Source organism: Stigmatopora nigra, chromosome 9 (assembly GCF_051989575.1).
Source record: "Stigmatopora nigra isolate UIUO_SnigA chromosome 9, RoL_Snig_1.1, whole genome shotgun sequence".
NCBI lineage: Eukaryota > Metazoa > Chordata > Actinopteri > Syngnathiformes > Syngnathidae > Stigmatopora > Stigmatopora nigra.
Genome location: NC_135516.1, coordinates 6,020,706 through 6,036,634, shown reverse-complemented (window position 1 = coordinate 6,036,634; position 15,929 = coordinate 6,020,706). Strand labels below are relative to the sequence as shown.

At 36.6% G+C, this 15,929-nt stretch overlaps 2 protein-coding genes across 2 annotated transcripts; both read left to right on the top strand.

Annotated features, from left to right (window-relative positions):
- The first annotated feature begins 416 nt into the window (after positions 1–416).
- Positions 417–8,063, top strand: pip4p1a (phosphatidylinositol-4,5-bisphosphate 4-phosphatase 1a). The gene is made up of 7 exons (XM_077724274.1): positions 417–676; positions 2,379–2,572; positions 3,479–3,585; positions 3,788–3,893; positions 5,004–5,056; positions 5,436–5,526; positions 6,462–8,063. The coding sequence occupies exons 1-7, from the start codon at positions 559–561 to the stop codon at positions 6,603–6,605; spliced, it is 813 nt and encodes a 270-aa protein (XP_077580400.1). The 5' UTR covers positions 417–558; the 3' UTR covers positions 6,606–8,063.
- Positions 8,064–13,382: 5,319 nt separating this feature from the next.
- LOC144201960 (ETS domain-containing transcription factor ERF-like) lies at positions 13,383–15,305 on the top strand. The gene is made up of 5 exons (XM_077724831.1): positions 13,383–13,480; positions 13,606–13,657; positions 14,440–14,674; positions 14,757–14,871; positions 14,966–15,305. The coding sequence occupies exons 2-5, from the start codon at positions 13,606–13,608 to the stop codon at positions 15,182–15,184; spliced, it is 621 nt and encodes a 206-aa protein (XP_077580957.1). The 5' UTR covers positions 13,383–13,480; the 3' UTR covers positions 15,185–15,305.
- Positions 15,306–15,929: the final 624 nt, after the last annotated feature.

Below are 15,929 nucleotides of genomic sequence, written 5' to 3'. Positions count from 1 at the left end.
TCAAAAATACTTTAATGCCAATAAACATACATACATTAAATACTTTTTACTTGCATACTTTTCAATTTAACATGCATCACAGTATGAAACGTTTTCATTGTTTAAAAATTGAAATATTCTCAACCACAAATATATTGTTCGTCCAAAATTAACAAATATATATTCATAGCCTTATTCTGAAAGATATTTTTTCCTTGAGAATGATATATTTACAGTCACATACAATATATGCAGCTTTTTGCTCAAATTGTCTAATAGTAAATACTTATCTTGAACAGTTATTCTCATAAAATGTCTAGTAAGATCCGGGAAGCTCAGATAAACAATTTCACATATATAGATTTTAAAAACAAAACAAAAAAAGACAACCCAAGGAGCAGTCATGAGGATTTCTGCGTATGCGCACGCGTTATGTTCCCGCAGCAGCGGTAGCGTGGTCATGTGACAGTGGCGTTTCCGACACAACAATACAGCCCAAGCTCGCGTAAGCAAGCGCTTCTTTCGCCTTCCCCTCCCCTCCCTTCGTGCCTGGCAGGCTCTCTCTCTCTTTCTCTCGGCATGGCGGACGGCGAGAGGTCCCCGCTCCTGTCAGATCTGGGCGATGGCGCTCTGGGCAGCGGCAACGGTGGCCTGTCACCCGGTGCAGCGCCCTATGGTGTAGGCAGCAAGCCGCAGGGTAGGTGGATGCTGTGTGTTCGCGCTCACAAATCTCCGCCTCAACTAGCCGGATGCTAGCAGCTAGCTCAACGCTGTCAGTGAAATAGAACCGGTCCGTCTTGCTTGTTTGTATAATAGGAGAGGATGTCAGCTGACAGCTATCGGGCAGAATGAGTGTATTGGATTCTATGTTCTGTAAAACCCTGAACGCATCACTGCGGCTAACCAGCTAATTGCTCACTTGTAGTAGCGCGTGATCTAATTCATGTTGTCATCTCACACTACCTGTTAACTCAAATTGAAGTCTTGTCATTGTCATGGCAAATGGACTTAGTATAAAAATGCTATATACTGTGGTTGCTTTTTAAGTACTACGTATTGTAGCTTAAACTCGAACGCAATTAAGCTAACTGTGTTGGTTCACTGTTGAGCAAAATCGAGAAACACTTGTTTTGATTGACAGTTCGTGTGCCCAACCGGAAAAGAAGGCGGGTTAAAGCAGTTTTCTGATCAATTAGAAGAAGCTGATTTCTGGGGTGTTGCGTTCACATGTCTGGTCAATACGTGCGTAAAGCTCATGTTTATACCAAATTGAAAGAATGATCACTCACTAGAAGAAAGAAAAACAGTAATTTAAAAAATAATATGTAGCCGGACAATTAATCCGTAGTGTTGCTAGTTGAATTCCCGATAAGCATTCCACAAATGTTTGCTGGTTTAAAGCTGCTTTTAAAGGCTCAGTAAACGTCAGCTCTGTAGCTTATTACCTCCACGATTTAGCTGCGACTTATTTATAATATTGTCGTCGTATTTTAAGAGCTTAACCTAGCTTAATTAGAAGAGAACAAAACAAGTGTGTGTTGTTTTGATGGGGTACAGTTTGAGAATCACCAGGGTCACTAGGGGTCGTGTGGGGTACTGGAGCCTATCCCAGCTGACTCTGGGCCCAGAGGCAGGAGACACCCTGAGTCGGTGACCAGCCGATTGCAGGGCACAACCATGCACCCTCACCCATGCATGTTTTTGGAATGTGGGAGGAAACTGGAGTACCCTAAGGAAACCCACGCAGGCCCGGGAGAACATGCACACTCCACAATGGTGGATGCCACCTTGATTTGAACCCAGAAGCCCAGAGCTGTGAGGCCCATGCACTTGTGATTTGCCACATAAAATGTTAAAATTAAAATATTTCAGCATATTCCCATACAAAAATAACATGGCAATATGTATCGAAAGCATTTTTAACGTCTCCATCCTAGTTCATTGGATCACCCATTCAGCATTCCAGAAGTGTTTTGCTTGCAAAAGCTGCTTTCAGAAAGCAGAACTCGAGACCAAATCTTATTAGCTTGTTAATCATAAACAGGTCAGTTGTTATGGGAATGGAGACTTTCTTTTTTTTCAATACAATTGTGCAAACCTTTGTTTTGTCTATCTTGTTTTCTGCCTTGTGTTGCAGTATTTTTACAAAACTGTGCCTTATTCGTCTTAAACAAAAATGATGTGAAATATTAGGGAAGTTTTCCCTTAAAATGGAGAAATTCATGTTATTTATAGTATCAATTACTCGGCGAGAAAATTTCCTACAATAAATGGTGTAATGTTCTAAGAACCAAGCTGTGTTGTTAGAACCAGAGACGAAAGGGGATCATAATTATTTTAGAAGAAGTAAAATGGAGTTGAATTGTTATTTTGTTAATTGCTTTTGTTTCCCCTTTCAGGCTTCCCACCTTTCCCAAGTCCCACACAGCCGTCAGTTCTGCTAGGTGAGGATCCACCTCCATATTCGCCACTCACCTCGCCGGAGAGCGGCAGTGCGCCCGTTATAAGCTGCCGGGTCTGCCAGAGTCTCATCTCGGTGGAGGGCAAAATCCATCAGCACGTGGTCAAGTGCGGCGTCTGCAACGAGGCCACCGTATGTACTAACACTCGGGGAGTGTTTTGGGGCTTTCTACTAGTTGTCGTCGTTTACATGTTTGCAGGAGCGTTTTATCGTTAACTGCCAGTCATTCATAAAGAAGTTTACATTATTTCTCATATTGCTGTCTACTCTCTACCTACAATATTTTTCATTTTCTCTTAAATTTTGAAATTAGACTTGTTAAAAAAATATCAAACATCAAGTGTAAGAGTGTCAGCGCCCCCTTTTTTCTAGTAACTCAAACTATTCATTTTTAACAATGCTTAACCTTGTCAGGGTTGGGGCTGGAGCCTATCCCAGCTGACCTCAGAGGAAAGGCAGACTACACCCTAAACTGGTCGCCAGTCAGTCGTAGGGCACACACAGACACAGCCAACCATTTGACTGGGAATTGATCCCACGCTGCCCACATCTCAGTCAGGTGAATGAACCACTACACCATCAGTGACCAACTCAAACTAAAAATCCAACAGTAAAATTGAGGGAAGGGTTTTGATAACAGAATATGATTAATGCTTATTCTTTAATTTTTATTATTTTTTAAATGTATTTATTTATACATGGCCTTCATCCATCCCGACATACAAACATAATAGATGAGCAAGTCAGTAAAATGGCATTAAATGGTTAGATTCTGATTGATAAATAAAAAACAGCCACCCCGTTAAATGATGTACTTTGGACAATACTAAGAGGTGTAGTATATCGAAGCATTTATGTCAGCTGTTGAATATTTTCATTTTAATTCCAATTTTCATTGCATTTAAAACAGACCATCGCTGTATAGCTTCTGCGAGACAAACACCGGCCCCGCCCCATTTTGCTCTCTTGCACTTTTATTTTGCATGTTAGCTGTGATTCCATGTGAAGTGAGGAATTCTTTTTTGCTCCTCTATGCAGCCCATCAAGAACGCACCAGCCGGGAAAAAGTATGTGCGCTGTCCCTGTAACTGTCTGCTCATTTGCAAAGTCACCTCTCAGCGGATCGCTTGTCCCAGGCCGTACTGGTACTTGCATTACTCATTTTTTGAGAATGAAAGAGTAACTGAGTGTGGATGTGACAGTAATACTGTGAGAGTAAGAGAAACTAAAAATACTAGAATACTCTTATACTACTATATATTTAGATTTTTATCTGTATGGGTTCAGATGTACATTGTTCATGTTTGTTCCTGATTAGTCATTGCTTGTTTTTGTGTATGATTTAAGTAAGCGGATAATCAACTTGGGTCCGGTTCATCCTGGTCCAGCCAGTCCTGATCCCCAGCCAGCCGGCGCCCGTGTCTCCTGCGGGCACTGCAGTAACACTTTCCTGGTATGTCAGTAGTCATGTCTCATTTCAAACTCGTCCTAGTTAGTGGGACACCAAAGTCTGAACTCAAGCTAATGTTACTATCTCTTTAGTTTTAGTTCTATTATTAACAGTAACATTAACTCTCATTTCAAACTCGTCCTAGTTAGTGGGACACCAAAGTCTGAACTCAAGCTAATGTTACTATCTCTTTAGTATTAGTTCTATTATTAACAGTAACATTAACATGTTACTTGGGACTATTTTTTATTTATTTTAATTTTAAATTGTATGTATATTATTGAAAGGATGTAAAAAGCCCATTGAAGATAATGTTTTGTTTAAATGTATATAATAAATTAAACTTTAGAAGTGTGTATTTTAAATGGTTATGGGAAATACTATATACATTAAAATATTAATTCTAAATATTTATTCATTTAAACTTTGACACGTTTTAGTACAATATCCTGAAATATTAAACTGGAAAATGGTAAGATATATTAAAAAAAATAAATATAAATAAAATTGTAACTTTACTATTTTCAAATTTATCATTTCTAACATGCATGACATGACACTTAAAATGTTTTGTAATTTTAACATATACATTTTTTAAAGATTAGCTCAATAAGGCAATGTAAAGCACAACATTCCAAAAAATAACTGCAGAACACATTTTTGTCCCCAATGTTGTTAAAGCAAATGAGTGAGCCAAAGTAAATTGTTCCTTGGTGGAGGTAATGAAACACCTCCTCTGTTGAACATGCTTAGCATTCAGTGGGCTTCGGCTTGTCCGGGTGGGAAACATGAGTTCTAATCTGTGCCTGGGGTGCTGTTGCGCTGATCTACTTGTCACCAATGGGCCGATAAACCTACCTGTGCTGAACATACAAATGAAGAAGAAGAAAGTACTTGTTCTTGCTCCATTATAAACCTCTTTTTTAATTGTATTTAACATGACACATTTGCATCATTCACACATGGCAAGTGCCCATAGCATCGAAAGTCTTGAGTGGTTGGCTTACAAAAACATCATTTAATTAATTGGGTTGAAAAAAAATGAATGATATAATCAAGAAAAGTAGAAACCGTCAATCGTCTTCAATTTTTTTTGATGTTTTATGCTTGCAGTGGACAGAGTTCACAGATCGCACGCTGGCCAGATGCCCACACTGCAGGAAAGTGTGAGTTGTCTTTTATTTTTGTGCTTTTTTGACCATATTTTAGCATCATTTATTTCAATTTTCCGCTCCCAATATTTGTAGAATTCTCCCCCCCCTAAAGTTAGTTGCAGACCTGTATTTACTATCTTTCTTGTATCCCTTTGCCTTTTATTTGTTTCAAATTTGGAACAAATACAATTGCTTATCAATAAGGCAACCTTATTTTTGACCGTGGTTAAAAAAAAATTGTCGATAATGGTTTTTGTGCACTTTCCAAACAACTGTTTTGCACAGATAACATCCTTTCTTTGTCATTGCAGTCCTTCAGCAAGAATTGTATTCCATTATAATTAATGGAAGATTTTGGCAAGCATCCTCAATTTCTTTGTGACCCTTGCAGCTCTTCCATTGGTCAGCGGTATCCAAGGAGGCGGAGCTTGTGGTGTTTCTTGCTCTGCTTGCTGTTCTGTATCTCAACTGCTGGTCTGATTGTGAGTAATTAAAATAGATGGGCGTTTAAATTTGAGATTATACACTTATTGGTTTTACATTGTGACGTAATCTGCATTCAAACTTATTTGGACATTATTTTAAGAACATTACAATTATCTCATCAGCAAAAATGTAAAATCACCACCACATTTTAGTGCAACTAAATATAACCTGATAAAAGGTTAGCACCTTAAAATGTAAGTTTTTACCCATTTTGAAGAGGTTTTGACCCCTTAGTAACAGAAGCCCCCTTAACAAATGAACAATAATTCAAAGCATTGCTATTGATGGCCATGTGAGGGAGCTACTTGATCACAAAATTGACTTGAGTTGTAGTTGACATTCACCCCATGTTGCAGTGATGATGTAGCTTTAACTTGCATATAAGCAGACAAAACTCTCATCTAAATGTGCTTTTAAATCATCTGCATAATCCTCGCTTCAAGATCCAAAACATATGTCTTGTGCTTGGTTTCATCAGCTAGTGGAATTTGAGTGGTGGTCTAATTGTACTCAGAATCACTCAGAATGGAACTCCACGCGTACCAAAAAATGCATGTGGAACAGAAGATGGACTTTTAGATTGGATTGGATAACTTTACTCATTCCGTATTCGGGAAATTTTGTTGTCACAGTAGCAAGAGGGTGAGGATACAGAAATAGCAAAGGCATTTTAGACATAAATAGATAGGTAATAAGTTAATGAATAAATACATGAATAAATATATAAATAAATTGTTGTTGTTGGTGTTGTTGGACCTTTGCAAAACTGACTAAACGTCTGTTTCGAGTCAAAATGGCACACTCCGTAAATCCTCTAGAAATAACAAACAAAATGATAACTTTAAGTTGTTTTTGGACACGACGTCGTCACATTCTTTTCATGCGTTTACCCATAGTGTTTCTAAACGAATTTCACTCCTCTTTTTTTCAGGCCAGCACGTGGCTGAAGGCTGAGACTTATCCCGGCATCTACGCCTCATGGGCCGTTCTACTGCTTCTAGTGTTGGTGACCTTGGCACGAGCCTTCTACTGGGCATGCATGCGGGTCAGCCAGCCTCTCCAGAACTTCACATAGATGGAACTCCCACATGGTTCAAACTTCAAACCTTCCCTGGGTGCCCCCCCTGGTCAGAGGAAGAATGGCTTTAAAAACAAGCAGATGAGAAATATTTATTTCTGAAAACTGATCATGTGGCTACTCTCTGTATTCCTTTTTGTTTCAACCGCTCCCCCTTCTCTCTGTCAGCTTTGTCATTTCCGCGCCTTGAACGAAGCATTTAACGTTTTTATAAACATTGATGCCATCTTTGTCTCTCAAAAGGATGAAGGAGACGATTGAAATGCTTCGCCGTTGTCTGAAGGTAGAACGCCGCCGCCATTGAAAACACACAACACACTATTAATCCTCAAAAACGGAATTGTGAGTAGAATTTGGAGCTTTAACAAAACATCAAACCCACAAATAATTTGACTCATACCAACTGAAAGGTTTTCTCAAATATTTGCCATCTTTTACCATACTGCCTTTTTGATGTGGAGAACAAAATGTTACAAGCGCCATTTTTTTTTTTAGATTGCAGTTCACAAGCCTGGTGATCAGTTGCTCACGAAAGGTGAGACAGGTTAAGATCGAAAAGGCTGATTGCATGTTTACGAAAGATTTTAATTGCTTTTATTAGTTTGTCTACTCAAAGCTTTCTTGCAAAGGACCAAAAGTGAGGCTAGCTTTTGCGTTTATTAAACTTATTTAGCAAAAAAGGCGATTTTGCCATCAAAATCCTGATCGAAAGAGAGATGAGTCGTTTTTTTATTGCTTTAAAAAAACTGAAAACAAGTATTTTCCTTAAACTTGACCACATTGTTTGATTTTTAGTTCCTTTTAGTTTTCTTTAAAGGAAAAGGATTTGCGTTACCGAGGCTCCCTTTGACGTAACGTATTGAGCTGTGAAGGCCGTAATGTACGAATAACCATGATTTATTTGGTTGGATCAAATGAACCCTTTTGGATTTCAAATCTTAGCAAAATAGCAGAAATCGTGACGCTAAGCTTTTAAATGTGTTACCGCTATCCTACTGCAATTGTACATTTCCGAACGCTGTGATGAAGAACATCTTTTTTTCTTTTTTTGTAAATCTTTATTTTTATCGGTATGAAAAGAAGTGACTAAGCTAATTGCTCAGCGCGAAAGGGGAGTGGAAAACTAACACTAAAATTGTGATTGTTTTTACTGTTATGTATTGAATGATTTTTAATGAGCTACTAACATGATGAGCCCAAAACAAACACACACACACACACACACACACACACACGTATACACTGAACTTGGTGTCATGCACGCACCCACAGCACCTTACACTGCAATGGTTATTTATTTTTACATCAATTTTGTGCTAAATTCTCAATGATTATCTTAATAGAGAGAAAAAGCCTTACTGTTTTATTCTTTTTCAATCATGTTATTATTTTTTTATCTGTTCTCAAATCAGTGCAGTCATTTGGATGGTGATTTAATAAACCAGTCAATTGTGAGCAGCCTGTTCTGGGGACCAGTTTGTTATTTTACCGACCGCGTGCACCAAGAGGTTGTAAAAACAAAAGATTTTTTTAATGGTTATGTTTCATCAAAGTTTCTGAAGCGCTTTTATCCTCATTAGGGTCGTGGAGGGGTGCTGGAGCTTATCCCAGCTGACTCTGTGCCAGAGGTGGGGGACACCCTGAATCGGTGGGCATATATATTAACTATATTTCTTTGTTCCATATTATTTAACTCACTTACAATGCCAGATGCCCAATTCATTGAAACTAAGAGGAATGGCTGTGAATGCTCTCTTTGTTGACATCTTACACCATCAAAAGGGCTTTTTATATATAACAGTGGTCGGGAAACCTTTTTGACAGAGAGAGCCATAAACAAATCATATTTTCAAATGTTATTCATTGAAAGCCATACTAAGAATTTGAAAGTAAAAATACCTGAAATGTGTGAATTCACACATCTTCTAAAGTATAAAAAGTCTGAATTCTTTGGAAATACCATTATCAAGTTATTGCTAATCAATGAGTACCAATGAGAGTATGAATGTAGAAAGATCGTATGAAAAAAAATGTGATTAAAAATGTGTTAGATGCATTCGGGACTCAGCTCTCTCATCAACAACTTCCACATTTTTACCTCACAGTTGAGCAGAGAGCCATATGCACTCATCAAAAGAGCCACATATGGCTCCCGAGCCATATGTTCCCTACCCTTGATATATAAATAACCTGTCAAGTCAATGAGATCACTAAAAACAATTGTAGAAAAAAATCACCCCAGTTATTTGTGTGCCCTATTAGGACACAAAAGAGAGGAAAGGTTGGGTAGCAGAAAGCTTTGAGAGACCACATAAGTCCCCTGAGAGAAATCTGAAGCAGTAGTGAGCCTTTGTAACCTTATGAGGACGTCATCAAGTGTCGGGCATACTCACACAAACACACTTGCACTTCATTGGTAAATGCTGCAGGTCTTTGTCTTTATTATCCTTTTTATTGACTTAATTTTTCACTTGTTACTTTTTGTGCCTGCGGGCGCCAAACTTCGTCTTTGTCATTTGTCTTCAGGATGGAGACATATGGCTGCGTCAATACCATAAACACTCCCTCGCTTTCTCACTAAATATTTTATTAACCTCAAAGAATTGCACTCTCTTCACGTAACAATAATTATCGATAAAAAACAACTGCAACAATTTTGAGGAGATATATATATATATATATATATATATATATATATATATATATATATATATATATATATATATATATATATATATATATATATATATATATATATATATATATATATATATATATATATATATATATATATATATACATATACATATATATATATATATATATATATATATATATATATATATATATATATATATATATATATATATATATATATATATATATATATATATATATATATATATATATATATATATAAATATATATATATATATATATATATATATATATATATATATATATATATATATATATATATATATATATATATATATATATATATATATATATATATATATATATATATATATATATATATATATATATATATATATATATATATATATATATATATATATATATATATATATAAATATATATAAATATATATATATATATATATATATATATATATATATATATATATATATATATATATATATATATATATATATATATATATATATATATATATATATATATATATATATATATATATATATATATATATATATATATATATATATATACATATATATACACATATATATATGCACATATATATATACACATATATATATACACACATATACATACACACATATACATGTGTGTGTATGTATGTATACACACTATACTATACTATACATGTACACAACTACTATACTATCGGCAACTTTTTCCATTGCACCGTGCACTTTGTATCGACCTCCTCTATAGCAGCCACTTTCATGTCCTTGAAGGTAAAGTATCTATATTGTATTTTATTTCCGATTTCAGCACTCAGCTTACATTTTAGCTCTCAAGCGTTAGTGTCAATGTAAGCGCACCCACAAACAGTTGCAGGTATGTACGTGCAGAAAAGCCTACGTCCCGCTCAGACGGCTAACTCGATTTGACCCTTAAGACGATTCAGCATAACCTTCATCTCCTGCAATACCATCATCCTCTTCAAAACACACTCACCGCACAATGTGACACATTCTATATTGTGGAAAAGGTTCCAGACCACAAGCGTGAAAGTATGAAAGGGAAGAGCAGTATGTGTTTGTCTTTGTTTGTTTGTGTGTGCTTGTGTGTGTATTTGTGCATTTTAATTTTTATATAAGTTATATATAAGTTTTAATCCTAGTGTTTCTATACATTCATTGTAGGATTGGGCGATCAATGGTCATGATCATTTATTGTAAAAAAAATTCAGGTTGACTTCAAAGATTGTCAAGGAATGTTTAACTCTGCTGTTTTATAAGATGACAAAATTCACACTTTTTATTGAAGATGATTCAAACTTCATGTTCCCAAAAAGTAGAAGTAGCTTTTTTTTTTTTTTAAAGTTTTTAATAGACAATATTTCAAAATATCAATCATAAAATGTAAATCTAATTACCACAGAAAAAATAAGAATTGACAGGATTATTTTTAAAAAAGTGAGCACCCAGTATGATACATCTTTTTGTGTACATGTATATTAATTTTCCTGTTTATTTACTTTACCATAGGTGAATTAGTCCAAGTGTTTGTATTGGTCAGTGTTGAGCTTGAGTGTATATGTGTTGTGTTAGTGGGTTTTGATGTTGAGTGTGTAACAAGTGTTTTGTTTGCCTAAATCCGTGTGTGTGGATGTGAATATATGTGATAGGATTGAGATGAAGGGCAGGATGAGGATGAGGATAAATAGCGAGAGGCTAAGCGTCAGATTAAAGCGACCCCTCGTCAGCCGCAAAACAAACAGTCCTTTTAGTGTAGGATCAAATCCGGACTTAACCCCCTCTTTCTATTACACACACAGACACACACACACACACACACACCAAATTTGTCACAGTTGCAATAATGCTGTTGACGGAGGCAGACGAGGCTTGTTTCAGGGTGTCGCCTGGGGTTTTTGTTTCTACAATTCCTCTTTTGCTGCTATAATATGACTATTTTGACATCTGCCGCGGATCTTTTTTTATCGTTTCTTTTACATTGGTGTGATGACACTTAACAGCCCAATTTGATATTTGTGCAAATGCACTTAATTGATTCAATTAAGGAAGATTTGAGTGTGATTGACGAAAATATATGTCAAATACAGTGGTACCTCGACATATGAACACACCGACATACGAGCAATTGGAGATATGGGTAAAATTTCAAGCAAATACTTATCTCGAGATACGAGACAAATTTACAGATATGAGAAAGCCAGGTGGCCAAGACATGGTCTTCTTTGCCGCATCTCTTTCGTGTATAACAGATATCTACGAGCACTGGGCGGAGCGTTGCATTTTTTCAGTGTTTTACCCTCCGCAAAATCTGTCTAACTTTAGTTCTATTAAACACATTTTAGTGATATTAAACCACGTGTTACTTTGTTAAAAGAGGGCAAATTGGAAAAAATAAAACATTTTTTCCAATCCAATATCCTGTTTTTGATGTTTTTTCATAGGCTTACAACAAATTAATGTGTTTTTAGTTCATTTCAATGGAAAAAGTTTGTTCATGTTACGAGAATATCGACATACAAGCTCAGTCCTGTAACGAATTAAGATCATATCTCGAGGTAATACTGTATATTTCAATTGGAGAAGGCTGGCAGTGATCATTTGTTTTATTTCAAATTCAAATGCTTAGTTTATTTTAAAGGGCTATGAATAACAAATCGGTTTAGTGACGACTGCATGTGCGATTTTGGTTTCAGGCCTTTTTTTTCTGGGTGACCCCTCAGATGCTATAAGTCAATTAGCCACATTCATAATTGATGCCTGTCTGGCAGACTATTTGTGTTTACACTCAAATTAAAAGCCTCCGGTGTCAGTTGTCCCGTCTCCAAGTCACGACAAGTTCAAGTGTGTGTGTGTGTGTGTTTGTGTGCGTGGTAATCTTTTGCGATTTAATCGCCATGGGCTATTTCTGTGTTGAAATTATATTTATTTTTTGATCTCTCCATTTATGAGCCGTCACTCAAACGACAAAATCGCACGAATCACGTCTTTGTTTTCCGCCTGTAAGTCAAGTAATGCCTAAAGTGATTTTTCTCAAACCACAAACGTCAGAGGATTTAGTACATTTGAAAAGGACATTTTTTATAGTAGTGCTTACATGCTGTATTCTGGTGCTACCAGCTTGGTGGTGTGTGGGATTCATTTGATTAGTTCTCTATTCGTCCATCTAGCTCAGAATTGGGCAAACTACGGCCCGCGGGCCACATCCGGCCCGCGAGGCTTTTTAATCCGGCCCGCCGACGTTGTCCAAATAATGTTTTTTTTCCCCAAGATGGCGCCGTCACGCGGAAGCCAGTGGCAGTAGCTCTGTCCACTCTTATTTGTTTTTTGTGTTTTTCAGCACCTCTATCTTTTTTTAAATGGCATTTTAATATTTCTTAATACATTCCTTTTTACTTTACATTGTACTTAATACTTTTTACTTTAATAATAAGTGAGGAGTATGGTAATACATTAGTCCTTTTTTTCTGTTTATGTTTCAAATGTACTGTTAACGGATGCACTTTTTTATATGTATCATATCTTGAGCTGACCCGGCCCATTTGTCACATTTTTAAAGTCAATGTGGCCCCCGGGTCGAAAAGTTTGCCCACCCCTGATCTAACTCAATCAACTCTAACACCCCTTATCTAAGCCTAAATTCAGACACTTTCAAAAATTACCCTTTTGTAAACTCAACTTTGTAAATCTAACAGACTGACAGATTATCATTGTATCTACCCAAGTGAGCTGTCGCTTTTAAAGAATGTATGAAGTGGCCAATTTTCCTCACGTAACTTTGTAACTCCACCTGTCTATCAAACGAACACATTGCCTGACAAGCTGAAGTGATATTTCTCCCTCACACAGCTGTCAGTTGAAAAACTGTCAGACTGTCTGCTTCTTCATCAACGTTTGGTGTCACCACCCAAAAATTGCGACATTTGTGTATATCTCTCGACCAATCAATCAGTCGGACTGTCTCTAATTGCCACAGAGTTGTCTGTCTATTCATTTAAAAACCAGTCCATCCCTCGGTGGGTCGGGTGAGAAAGAGGAGGGAGTATTGCCGTGTGCTGTCTTTGTTTTTTTTTTTAAGACTGAGCTCCAAACATCCTTCAGTCTTCGCTCACCCTGTAAGCCGACCGCCTCATCTCATCATCTGTCTCACTCCTCTCCATTAAGGTAACTGTTCTCACATCCAATGGCGTGCTCTGTTCTTAAATATGATTGAAAAAGTTGTATTTTGAGTACACTGCCTTGAGTAATGTTTAAAATAAGGTTACTTCACCGCTTTTTTCCTTCCATAGATGCAGTGCACATCCTCATTAGGACATTTTCCTTCACCTTACTGGAGTCGAAGTAACTACGTGTGTGTGTGTGTGTGTGTGTGTGCGTGTGTGTGTGTGTGTGTGTGTGTGTGTGTGTGTGCGGTCGTGTGTGTGTGTGTGTGTGGTGACTAATGCCTATTTTTACAAGTGCAAATAAGCTGATTTTGTTAACATATGTGCAATGTTGTGACTTTTATGCAACATTGTTAATTAACATGCTTTAATTTTCCCTTTGTGTTTAACACACCTGTCAACATATACATTTTTCTCATATTTTTTTATCGCTTCAAATTGTATAATGCGTATTGGATTGGATTGGATTGGATAACTTTATTCATCCCGTAATCGGGAAATTTCTTTGTTGCAATAGGAAGAGGGTGCGGATGCAGGAATAGAAAAGGCATTATATAACAACTTTTGTACGAGTTCGGCAACCAATAATTAAGAATTTTTCATCATAGACATAAATATATTTTCATTGTGAAGGCCCAATTGGAAATACTATATTCATGGCAATATACTGCAATAATTTTCTACCAATTATTTATTGCAGAGTCCTTGGTTTGAGTACGCCCTATTGGAGTAAATATGTGCCGCATTGAATTTGTAAGCTTTAATATCACTTAATAAGGAGAATTGATATCATTAATAAGGGGAGGTTGACAGGTATGGTTTAGTGGTATGTCTGATAAACAACTTTAGTATACATATTTTCTTCCTGACTAATATACAACTTTGAGATGCATGTAAACAACAACAACAACAACAACAACAAAACTGCAATTGTGACTTAATGTCTCCCTCTCTCTGCAGCAGTCCTGTTCCCCGACTGGGCCTACAAACCCGTGTGGTCTCCGGGTTCGCGTCAAGTTCAACTGTGGCACTTCCTGTTGGAACTGCTGGGTAGCGGAGGCCAGGACAACGCCATCAGTTGGGGGGGCGAGTGGGGCGAATTTGTCATCCGTGACCCCGAGAGGCTTGCCCGGCTTTGGGGCGAGAGGAAGGGGAAGCCGCACATGAACTACGACAAGCTCAGTCGAGCATTAAGGTAGAGGTTGGCGGATAACCTTTTGACAATATTTGTGGAGAATATATCAAATAAACGACGGGGTGCTTGATGAAATGCTCAGGTATTACTACAACAAGCGCATCCTGCAAAAGACCAAAGGCAAGCGATTCACGTACAAGTTCAACTTGAGCAAACTCATCCTGGTCAAGTACCACTTGCCGCCCTCTTATCATCAGGTCTCACATCACACATGCCGTAAAGACCGAGTGAATTATTAGAGCTGTAGCCATCAACATGAGCTATGCACGTTAACTTGCATCTTTCCTCCAGATACTCCGGGGTAGCCCTTTTCCCTTTGCCGTCCTTCCCAATGACGGTGCTCATCCTGTCCAAGCATTTCGGCCTCGTCTTCTTTTACCGCCGTACTGCATACCTCATCATCTTCACCATCCCGTCCCACCACCAACTCTCCATCACAACACGTCATCCTTCATTGCCTGGCAGAACTACCTCAGTTGTGGAATGCAAAGGGTAGCTGAGGATGGATGATAGGCCCTGACAGATGATCTGCAAAACTCTCCAAAAACCCCCCCAAATATATACAGATTTATTGCTCTCTAGTTTTTATTGCTTCCAAAAACGGAAATTGATTAAATGCTTTGCATTTGTGAATAAAAGAGTATACTAGTGCGTGTGTGAACTGCTCCAGGACGGCAGGGAGTAGTAGAACGCTAGACATACCAATATATACATATATTTATACACAGACGCTCCCCTACTTACGAACGAGTAAGGTTCCGAGCGCTTGTTCATAAGTTGAAAGTGTTCATAAGTTGAAATTGTTCAAATTGAAGTTGATTCAGTGCTATATTTTGTATAATAATTTATGTTAAGGCCTATATAAGTAAGTACATTTGTATGTTTAAGGCTTGTATAAGTAACCAGCATTGGTTTGTACTGAGAAAAACATTTAATAAAATGGAAAGAACACATACAGTACTGTATATGTACATACATTAGAGAGATGGATGGAGATTTACATATATATTGATATATATAAATATATATACACACATACATATATATATGTATGTGTGTGTATATATATATATATATATATATATAAAAATATATACACACACATATATATATATATATATATATATATATATATATATATATATATATATATATATATATATATATATATATATATATATATATATATATATATATATATATATATATATATATATATATATATATATATATATATATATATATATATATATAT

Bases quoted from the DNA above. Each gene is read 5' to 3' on its own strand.
- pip4p1a (XM_077724274.1), top strand. From the start codon at position 559: ATGGCGGACGGCGAGAGGTCCCCGCTCCTGTCAGATCTGGGCGATGGC. The intron at 2,573-3,478 runs GTATGTACTAAC...TCCTCTATGCAG, and splicing joins GCGTCTGCAACGAGGCCACC to CCCATCAAGAACGCACCAGC. The intron at 3,894-5,003 runs GTATGTCAGTAG...TTATGCTTGCAG, and splicing joins ACTGCAGTAACACTTTCCTG to TGGACAGAGTTCACAGATCG.
- LOC144201960 (XM_077724831.1), top strand. From the start codon at position 13,606: ATGCAGTGCACATCCTCATTAGGACATTTTCCTTCACCTTACTGGAGT. The intron at 13,658-14,439 runs GTAACTACGTGT...CTCTCTCTGCAG, and splicing joins TTCACCTTACTGGAGTCGAA to CAGTCCTGTTCCCCGACTGG. The intron at 14,675-14,756 runs GTAGAGGTTGGC...TGAAATGCTCAG, and splicing joins AAGCTCAGTCGAGCATTAAG to GTATTACTACAACAAGCGCA.